Raw genomic sequence first — 11,211 nt, forward strand, 5'->3', positions numbered from 1 at the left:
AAAGTCGACTGACACACTGTATTTTCCCAACTCAGAAAAAGCAGCCTCTAACCTCGGGGGTGGACGGCTTGTGCCGAGAAGCGGGCTAGAGAGAAAAGTCCCAAATCCTTTGAAAAAAAAAAGGAAAAGACAAGAGGACCTAGAGAAGACAGAGGGAGTTATGCTCAACTCTTTTCCCCGTTTAAAATTTGTTACTTATGATCCTAGCAGTCCGTGTTGAAACTAAACTAAGGCGGATGAACACTCACCGAAGACGGCGATCTCCGGTGAGCCGAAGACGAGGACCTTCCATGAGCGGTGAAAGGCAGTCTTCTCTGAAAAACTTCTCCTTAACGAGCTGCAGCCTCTGTTATTTCGTAGTCCGCCTGGGTAAGGGTTCTGCACTCGAGCCCCACGTTGGGCGCCACTTGTCCCGCCCGCGGGACCGGTTATTTGGTGGGAGAACCGAGGAGAACCCAACCTAAAGAAAAGAGGGGTAACACGGACGAGAGAAAAGAGTGGAGGCAAGACAGTGTTCTGATCAAGCCTCAAATTTTATTCTGAGCAGCAGTTGCTTTTATACAGGAAATAAGAGAAAGGGGTAGGGCTGATTAGGGAAAGAGGAGTATATGGCATGATCTGATTGGCCAGCTGGTATCAGCGTCGTTCTGTCCTGCGGTTATTGCGGCTTCCCGTTGCTTAGTTAGAAGGTGCTGAGTGACTTATGCAAAAAGAAGAACAAGTTCTTTCTGGCTACGTGACCTTCCTGGTAATTTATAATGGCGGACCTCTAGTCTTAAGATGGCTCCTGACATGTGGAGATCAAGGATTCAAAGTCAGTGAGCGATCAGGGCTTGGGCCCTGTCTGGACGTCCTTTTACTTCTGGATAAAAACCTGGAGTGAAATTGCTCGATCATAAATGTGATTAATCATTTAAGGAATTACTAGACTGTTTTCCCGATGTTACATTTCTATCAGCATCGTATGAGGGTTTCACACATACTCACCAACACGTGTTATTTTCATGTTTTTATTAAAGCTGTTCTGAGGGTGTGAAGCCATAGCTCATTTGTGGTTTCGATATGCATTTCTCTGAATACCTTTTATGTGCTTACGTGATACAGAACTTTGAGGCAGACATCTTTTCAGTAAATAGATTGTTAGCATTTTTAATAGCTGCGTAGTATTTTGTTAGGTGTGTATATTTTTCTTCCTTCAATTAAGCCTGTTAATAGACCTAAATAATACTTTTACATCAACTTTGACGTGTATGCCATTATTTTCGTCGCAAAAATTCCTAGAGGCAGATTTTTGGATTCTAATACTTCTTTGAAAGTATTCAGTACAAAATAGTAAACTATTCCCTCAAAATATTCGGTCAATGTGTATTGCTATAAGAAGTGTGTGTTTTGGAATGTTATCAATTTTTAGATCTAAATTCTGTAATTATTCAAGTAACTTAAAACTTAGTTTTGATCTATGTTCACTCAAATCTTTGAAACTCTTACTTTTGCTTATTCGTATTGGGGAACTTCTTATAATTTGTTTCCTCTTCTCTAATGTTGATTATTCTTACTCGATTCTATATCAAGTTAGTGGGGTTGCATGTCAAGAATAGTTGTAGATAATGCTGGTGATACTGCCCATGTCTTGCTCTCAGCTTTGGAAAAATTACTTATATCACTTCACTGGACATATGTCAGATGTATTTGATTTTTTGTATTGAAGTGAGATTCACAAAACTTAAAATCCACAATTCAAAGTCAACAATTTAGCAGCTTTTAGCACATTCATAATATTGTGCAACCTGTCTGGTCCCAGAACGTTTTTATCACCCCAAAAGCAAGTCCTGCACCCATTAGGCAGTCACTCTACATTCTTCCTTCCCCCAGACTCTGGCATTTACCTATTCTCAGTATTTCTTATGGTGGAATTGCACGATATGTTAACCTTTGCGTTATGCTTCTTTCGCTTAGTATGATGTGTTCATGGTTGTGTGTCATGGTTCATGGTTCATGGTTGCGTGCTCCTTCAGTGCTTATCCAGGCTGTTTACACCTCTACCTTAGCCTTCATCTCCTGCTTGAACAGAGTGTAGGGGTCACCCAGCAGAAAAGCTTAGGGTCTTCTTGGATCTCTTCTGAGTAGGCGTCCGCCCTGTACATGAACATGGCTTTATACAGTTGACCGTTGACCGATGCTCTTGGGTGGCCTGATTTCCCAAAGAAATTCTTTTCCCAGCTTTTCCTGTGAACTTTCAGCTGTGCGTCAGCTGTAGTCTTTTGCTCCAGGCTGCTGCAGGTTCGTTCTCCTTACAATGCTTTTGAGAAATGCCTGCTGCTGTTTCTCCCTGAGTGAGTTCCAGATTCGGTGGAACAGAGATGAGCACGTTGCCTCAGTTCTTCAGCTTGGCCCCAGACAGGTTGGAACAGACAGACTCAGTTCTTTCTGAATAAAGTCTGCTCTGGGCCTTCCACACTGGGTCCCACACTGGGAAGGATAACTGCCATCTTTATGTCTTTATGATAACCACCAAATTGGCACAGAGCTTTCCTGTGGTTTTTAAGTCTTCCTTTTTTTCTTTCTTTCTTTCTTTCTTTCTTTCTTTCTTTCTTTCTTTCTTTCTTTCTTTCTCTCTCTTTCTTTCTGTCTTTGTCTTTTTTATTTTTCTTTTCTTTTTTTTTTGATTCTGTGCTCATTCTGTTGCTGCTTTTTTGACTGCTTTTCAGAATTCTGACCAAGATTTTCCTTTTTTTTATGCTGACAGTTTTCACTTGATTTTTTTTTGATGCTGTGGTGGGATGGGCCTTTGGAGCTGCCTACTCTGATATCTATCTATCTATCTATCTATCTATCTATCTATCTCACTGGTACTTTTGTAAACTGATGCAGGTGCAACTTACGTGATATCTGTCGCGTTTAGCAAGTGCTAAATACCGCCACCTCCAGCACAGCCCTGGAAAATAAACCTAAGTGGGAACAGTGGGAGATTTTTAAAAGAAAGAAGACAGAAAAATGGAATTAGGAGGTCAGCTGTCCACTGATGGTGGAACAGTGACTCAGTTTGATTTTTGCAAGGTGCTTTTATAGAAGAACATACAATCGCTGGCATAAGCCATTTCCCTTGGGCATAATACCATTGTTTCTTCTACTTCCCCAAAGCCACATCTTATCATGGCTTTGTCACCTTACAGTCCACTCTCCACAATATCCCCTAGCCCACTCCCTTTCCTTCCCCATAGATAACCACTTTCTTGAACTTGTTTTATGTAACACGTGTTTTTCTACTTATTACTAAGTGTGTATATACCGACAAGTAATAGGCTTGGTCTATATGCTTTAATTTTTTTCTATTGATTTTCCTTTGTTTCTTTTACATAATGATTAGTGAAAAAGGTCTATTAGGTAATACTTGGCTTAGGTACATTTGTCTTCACACTGAGGTATATTTACATGTGACGTGTACAAAGATTTCTGAACCGGAACATGAGCACATAGAGTTTCTAAGAAATAGATGTCCAGGTCCTCACTTTTTCTGTTTTCTTTGCAAAAGCTGATCTGTGTGAGAAGTCTCCTGCTACAGGGACATCTGCTTTTCTATCTTCCCTTTCCCAGTCATTCTACTTCCACTTTAAGAAGAATAATATACTCCACCTACGCATTTCAGAATCTTATGTTTAATTTCTCCAGAGTCTCTGGAGCCTCAAATAAAGGAACAGATGGCCTCGAAATCAGGTTAGTGACAGCAGTGACAACATCTGGGCCCAGAGAAAATGTCCACTCAAAGTGAATTTACTTTTCAGCCCACAGGTCCTGGCTCCAGGATCCAGATACATCGATTGAAGTGAGGAAAAGATTTCAGGACCTGAATGTTGTCATTTGTGGGGACACCACTAACTGGAGACTTAAGATTTCTAATCAGAGATTTAAGGTGGTTTAAGAAGAGACTAAAGACACACCGTCCTCATTAGTGGCCATTACCCAATAACAGAAGAAAATGATTCAAGCCCAGGTGACTTTTAGTTTGTTTCATTCATTCTGTGTTTGATTTCAGAAGCAATCGAACACGATTAAATTAAAGAGAAAAGTTTAAATTGGTAAAGTAGGATTTGTGCATGAATAAATTTAGATTCCAACATCAAGGCAAAGTAGGATCAGGAATTTATTGTTTCTGGAATCTGCACTAAGTGACTAATGTTGGAACATCATGTGGCTGGAGCATCCTATGGGTTATATTAGTTGTCACCTTCTGTGTGATCTCTCTGACAGCTTCCACAACCAGAGATGATCATGATGATGATAGGCTGTGTACTGACTCTGAGGAGAAAGCACACCAGTTCCTTAGAAGATGTAAATGTTTCCTGACACTTAGGCGATAGGGCATTTTTTGTTGTTGTTTCTTCTAAAGGTGGTAGACAGTGTCCTTAACTTCAGCTTTCTCATAAATGCCACAGCAGGGCTCCTCAGGGACTTCTTTGAGCATAGAGTATGAGATCTCAGCAGGAACAGTTTTTCATGGTACCGTAGTAGGGTGACCCATGGACCCAGCCTTGCCATGGCCAGGGTTGATCTAGAAACAAAACCTACATAATCTAAGAAAATGGAAGGATTACATGACATCAATGGTCCTGTGTGAATAGGTGGTCGAACTGGTTTTTGAGTTCAGGGTTGGAAGTAGGGACTTGAAAGTACTGTTATCTGCCAAGGTCAGTGGGATCCCAGAGGATATACTTTAGAATGTCCCCTCTCTAAAACAACAGTCTCCTTTCCTGTTTTCAAAGCCAATTCCTACTGCTTCTTTTATTGCCTATGAAAATTTATTCGAACGTGTGTGGATACATTTTTTGGGGGACGGGGTATTTATTTAAACATTATTTTATTATTATTATTATTATTTTTTTTTTTTTTAAATACCTACAGTACCTAGTATTCCTAGGTGCTCTTCCATCCAAGTACTAACCAGGTCCAACCCTCCTTATCTTCTGAGATCTGGCGACTTCAGGCAAGTTCAGGGTGGCATGGCCGTAGGCTACATTTTTTGTTTAATTAATTAATTAATTAATTAATTTTCTGTTTTACTCAATTTTTCTTAAATCTTACTTTTCAATTACAGTCGACATTTAGTACTATTTTATATTACAGCGCAGTGGTTAGACATTTATATAATTTACAAAGCAATCCTCCTGATAAGTCCAGTACCCACCTGGCACCACACATAGTTGTTACGATATTATCGACTGTATTCTCTACGCTGTTTTTTATTTATATCCCCGTGTCTCTTTCATAACTACCAATTCGTACTTCTCAATTCCTTCGTTTTTTTCACTCAGTCCCCCAGTCCCCTTCTCTCTGGCAACCATCAGTTTTGTTCTCCGTATCTATGAGTCTGTTTCTGCTTTATTTGTTCATTTATTTTGTTCTTTAAATTCTGTGTACAAGCGAAATCATAGTATTTGTCTTCCTCTGTCTGACTTATTTCACTTAGCATAGTACCTTCTACGTCCATCCATGTTGTTGCAGTGGATACATTTTTGAAACTTCAGTGATTACAAAGCACATGTAGTAAAAAAGTAAGATACTCTTTATGCTTCTTTCCTAATCCCCTAGTACAGTGTGACAAGTGGGCAGTAGTGTGTACTTCCTGTCACTGTACCTGTGTTTATATCTATGTCTATATAGATATTTACAGATGTATCTGTCTCAGCCCTTAGACCTTTGGGTAGTGCCTTCCCGTGTGATAGATATTTACTCTTTCATAAACTGGATTGGTAAATGTCAGCCCTCATCGTAGCCTGTATGTTTATGATTCTGTCGCTTACATATTCCATTGCTATGGCCTTTCACTGCATTTTGAGTAATTTCTTCTGAGATCTGCCTTCTAGTTCATTATCTTTTCAGTGTATCTAATATACTGTGAACTCACCTGATAATATAAATATAAATTATATATATGTACAGTCGTGCTTTGCTTAATGATAGGGATATATTCTGCGAAATGTGTCACTAAGCAACTTCTTCATTGTGCGAACACCGTAGAGTGCACTTACACAAACTTAAACAGTGTAGGCTACTGCTCACCTGAGCTGTATGATATAACACTGTCGTGTACGCAGTCCATCACTGACTGAAGTGTGCTTGTGTGGCGTGTGACTGTGTTTATGTATTTTTTGAAAGTTGCTATTTACTTTTTTAGCCTTCTTAATGATTTTTAATAGTCTCTTGTTCTTTGGATATGTTTTGGAAAGATGCTTTTATTCCTCCTAACATATAAAAGTATACTAATTTAATATTATGTAGCATTTTTTCTGGATTTTTTCATGGTTCATTCTGATAATAGTTATCAAGATTGATGGTGAATGTAGGAATAGATTTTATTAATCCTGACATACTAGAATATATTTAATGCCTGGCAAATATGTGCCTACTTCCGAAGGGGGAAAATAATGCTTCAGATATATTTTGGAAATCTAGTTTAGCAAGAGAATTTAATGACTTAAATAGATTTTGTATTTGTTGAATGATAGCTGACTGCATGATTACAGAATATTTTGCTAGGGGTTGATCTTGAATATGGTTAGATTTTGGCTCCGTAACAACCTAGTTTTAAAAAAATTAAAAATACTTAAGTAGAGAGATGTAGCCTATATGGTAGAAACGAGCAGAACAACTTCCGCCATATTCCTTCTCTTTCAGTAACTATAGAAACAGATTAAGCAGGACCGTGTTATTACAGGAACCGCTGACACTGGAGGACGTGGCTGTGGACTTCACCTGGGAGGAGTGGCAGCTCCTCGACCCCGATCAGAAGGACCTGTACCGGGATGTGATGTTGGAGAACTACAGCAACCTGGTGTCAGTAGGTGAGGACAGCCGCCCGGTGTCACTCAGAGAGTCCTCAGTCAGTGGTCTTTTTATTCTCAACTTTTGAAAATTTTGGAGTGTGGTGCTCTGAAGTGGCAGATTCTCAGCACCCTCTCTAGTCCCAAAGTAGAAGGTGTAATGTACCTTTACTTTGCTGTCCTACAAATGACATAGTTCCTAAATTATAACATTCTTCTATGTTGGCAGACCACAGCCCAATTCAAAGAGCCTGCCTCTTCTGTCACTTCCCACGAACAGGGTATCAAGTTAGCAAGCCAGATGCTCTCTCCAGATTGGAAAAAGGAGAACCATGGGCAGTAGAAAATGAAGTCCACAGTCGAATCTGTCCAGGTAAGTGAGAGAGAATGAGCAAGGGTTGCGGAAGTCATGTCCTAGTCATTCAGAGGTGTTACCGCTGTGAAGGGTTCTGAGGACATGTGAACAGAGCCCCGGCCAATCTCTCACCAGAGAGCTCTTAATCTTTTAGGTGTGTAGGAGGACACATCTCTTCTTGAATTTGATCCCTGTTGATTTCATCTAGGTCTCAATTTCTTTCCCTTCTAGGTATCTTAGAATTCTCACATGTTAACATCCTTCCTCCTCCAGCACCATCCCTTCTGCTTTTCTTGCTCTGAAATTCCACCTTACATGCCTCTCTCCAAGAAGAGCTGTTTGATTTTAGCACTGTCTTCTGACTACTGCACCTTCGTGCCCCTTTGGATAATGGTAATTTCCCTTTCTAACATCCACCTCACCCATTTCTGACTGGGAGTTAGGATTTCAATGTATAAATTTTGGGGGACGTAAACATTAAGTCTGTGGCACCTTCTGTTATTGACATATATCCTGACCGTATCAGAAAAACAACCCCCCTCTACTGCCACACCACTGCCACACTCAACAACACTTCTGATACCAGATGTCTGAGGGCTTTTCTCCACAACAGGTAATTCTCTGTGACACCTACTATTCCGATACTAGCTCCCTGTAGATAGCGTCAGATCCCGTAGGTTAAGGGCTCAGTCCTACAAGATTGTCTCTGCCTCCACTTCAGTCGTCAATAACAAGTCCAGTTTGTCACAACGCACTTCCGATCAACCTGCTATAAATCAGACATTCCCAAGACTCCCAACTTGGGTTCGATTAATTTGCTAGAATGGCTCGCAGAACTCAGAGAAACATTTTACTGAGATTATCAGTTTATTATAAAAGGACATAACTTAGGAATAGCCAAATAGAAGAGGTGAATGGGGCAAGGTACGGGGAAAGGGCTTGGAGCTTCTATGCCCTCAGCATCACTCTCTCCAGTCTCCACGTGTTCACCAACCCAGAAGCTCTCCGAACCCCATACTTTTGAGATTTTTATGGAGGCTTCCTCTCGTATGCATGATCGATTATTAAATCCATTGCCAGCTCCTCTCCTCCCTCCAGAGCGTGTGGAGTGGGACCGAAACTTTCAAGCTTCTAATCATAGCTGGGTCTTTCTGTTGACCAGCGTCACTGGGTGGCCAGAGTCACTTCATTAGAACAAAAGACATTCTTGTCACCTAGGAAATTCCAAGGAATTTAGGAACTCTGTCAAGAACCAGGATCAAAGACTAAATATCAGAACAAAAGATGATCCCAGTGCTTTTACCACTTAGGAAATGATCAGTGTCAGGAGCTCTGTGCCAGGAACCAGGGGCAGGCGAAATGTGTTTTCTCCTAGATGCTTCTCTGCCTCCTCATGCCCCTCATTTAAAATCTTTACTATTCTTATTGATTTCTTATAATTTTTCTGTTCTAGATCAAAACATCATTAAACCTCATGTTTGTTTAGCTTTTATTACCTTGTATAATCATTGATCATGATCATTATTTTAGTTTATCTTAAATGATATTGCTGGATTCTTAAAGCTTTCTTCCTTTTCCTCATGATAGTCTGATGACATGAAATCCCAGTTAATCATATTACCAGCTGTATAAGATGGCAATTCCTCTTCTGTCAACAGCCTCCATGATGTGATATTGCCTTGCTTATACAGAACTTCCTTGCTTTTTCCTAAACTCTGGGTCAACTATATTTAAAAGCATCTCCCCAGTATTTTCCATCCATGAGAATATTTCCTTGGTCCATTGCTTGAAATATTTTTTGATGCTTTAAATGTTTTTGGATGGCCTCTTACTCACTGGCACTGATAGCCGTGAGCACCACCAAGAGCAAAATTCTTTTTGGAGATTATGCCGTAAATGGAGGAGACACAAAATTCATTTGAATAAATATATGTAAGTATGATATCTTGCAGTGAAAAGTGCTCTGAAGATCATTCAAACAGCAAAATGGAAAAGTGTGTAAGAGGACTTGGAGCAGCTCTTCACAGTCAAGAATCTAGCTCAGGTTCTCTAATCTTAAGTCATTTAGGAAGGAAAATGCCTCTTTGGTGACACGTCTTTAAGCAGCTATCTGAGAGATGCGAGTGTGTCCTTTGGGCGAGTTGCGTTCCAATGTAGACAAAATAGCATGTTCAAAGGCCCAAGGCAGAGCCTGTTTGAAGAACCTCAAGGAAGCCTGTGTGAATACAGTGGAGTGACAAGACAGTGGATGGAGAGCAATACGGAGATAAAGGCGTTGTGGTAGTAGCGAGATTTTGCAGTATTAGAACCTTTCAAAGGCATGTTAGCATCTTGACATTTTAAAATAAGGAGATGAGAAAACATTAAGGAGTTTTCAGTAAAGATGTGATGCGATACAATTTATCATTAAAATGATCCCCGTGGCTACTTCGTGGAAAGTAGACAGTGGCAGGCAGAGGCTGATCCTGAAACTACTTGGGAGCCTGTTTGCTATAGGATAAGACAGAACGCTTATCTCCAACCTAAGTTAGAGCGTGAGGGGCGGTCAGCTTCCAAATATATTTATAAAGGAGGGAAGAAATGATTTCCTATTGAAGTAGATAATGAGTGCAAGGGAAAAATATAAATCAAGGACAATGGTAAGGTTTTTGGCTGTGAATCTGAGGAGCATGGAGTGCTATTTCTATGTGATGTGTGGAGAGTTTTGTTGTGCGCATTGTAATTTAGATGTGCTTGTTCACATCCAAGTGGTGCACTCTCCTGCGTTTGGATATACCTGAGGAATTTAGGGAGAGTATAGGACTAGAGGTAGAAATATGGATGGACAGAGTGAGATCTCTTGTGTGAGTACAGATTAAGAAGAGCCCTGGACAGCTAGCAGTCAGAAAGAATATTTGTTAAATGCGTAGTTTCAAGGCCTCTTCTTTTGAGAGTGTTTTGTTAGATTTGGGGTGACAACCTGGACTAGTCTACATATAATGCTGTAAGTTGGCCATTGGAGTTATTTGGTGAACCACAGCCCTATTAAGTGCCAGACGGGATTGGATTTAGTTAGAACTAAAGCAAGACATTCTAGGAGTAAGGTTTTAGTGACAACTGGAAGAGAATCTTCATGTAATTTGTAGAAGTACAGCTTTCAAATGAAACATCTTTTGGTAAAGTTCAGGGCTGTGTGAAGTTAATTGTCAAAATGAAGAGTAAAGATGGGGAATACTTTAGAAATTTAGGGTAAACAGCTTGTAGTGACATAGGATGGAGAAATGATAGAATGACTAGGATTTGAATAAAGATGATGAGGGGCAAAGAATGAAGGTGCGAAGTTGGAAATATATAGGGCCCTGTGGGGACTGTCAAAAAATTGGCTTGAAACTAGCCACATGAAAGCCAATTTGAGAAGGTATTTGTAGAGGAACCAGTGGAGTGCGAACATGGATAAATGGGGTCATCATGGGTAATATAACTTTTATCCAGGCTTAACTCTTGTAGACTTTGTTAGAAATTGAGGTAGAATGGTGAGGTTGGAAGTTTGACTTATATTATCCTTGGATATTTAGTCTTACTTTTTAACCGGGTTGCAGAATTGTAGAAATAGTAAAATATATCCAGTAGTTCTAGAAAACATTCTTCTTTATCCTAGAAAAGACAAATGGAAGGCAAAGCTAACTGCCAAGACTCTCGGTCTGTGATCAGAATTGTGATCTTTTTGGACTCTTTAAGTGATAGAAACCAAGTTGTTTGTATAGAATTTTGAAAGAAGATGCCATTATTGGCAAGGTGGGTTTGGACATCATTGCATGGAAATGGGAATATTTTAAATATTACATGTGTAAAAGTGCAAAGTATGACTGGAAAAGGTTCCCTAGTGTGATGTTGTGATATAAGAAATATGTGTTTGGTCTTTGGCCCCAGTTCCTGGCACAGAGCTTCTAAAACCCTTGTAGTTTCCTGAATATGTGAGTGCTTATTTCCCTGATCAGTACAGACAGTGTTTGGCACCGCTCAGTGGACTTTTTTAAAACCCACACTCTTAGTGTTAAA

At 40.0% G+C, this 11,211-nt stretch overlaps 1 protein-coding gene across 6 annotated transcripts in view; it reads left to right on the forward strand.

Moving 5' to 3' along the window:
* ZNF613 (zinc finger protein 613) overlaps positions 1-11,211 on the forward strand; it is a 30,792-nt gene that overhangs the window by 13,015 nt on the left and 6,566 nt on the right. The window contains exons 1-4 of one of the 6 annotated variants that reach the window (XM_016125576.2): positions 316-369; positions 3,783-3,991; positions 6,713-6,839; positions 7,048-7,191. In XM_016125576.2, the coding sequence (XP_015981062.2) occupies positions 3,977-3,991; positions 6,713-6,839; positions 7,048-7,191 (286 nt within the window). In that variant the 5' untranslated portion in view covers positions 316-369; positions 3,783-3,976. Of the gene's footprint in view, positions 1-315; positions 370-3,782; positions 3,992-6,672; positions 6,840-7,047; positions 7,192-11,211 lie in introns of those variants that run through there. The other 5 variants (XM_036232587.1, XM_016125580.2, XM_036232586.1 and 2 more) reach the window with 5 other exon arrangements.

The sequence above is a fragment of the Rousettus aegyptiacus genome, unplaced genomic scaffold (genome assembly GCF_014176215.1).
Source record: "Rousettus aegyptiacus isolate mRouAeg1 unplaced genomic scaffold, mRouAeg1.p scaffold_m13_p_14, whole genome shotgun sequence".
NCBI lineage: Eukaryota > Metazoa > Chordata > Mammalia > Chiroptera > Pteropodidae > Rousettus > Rousettus aegyptiacus.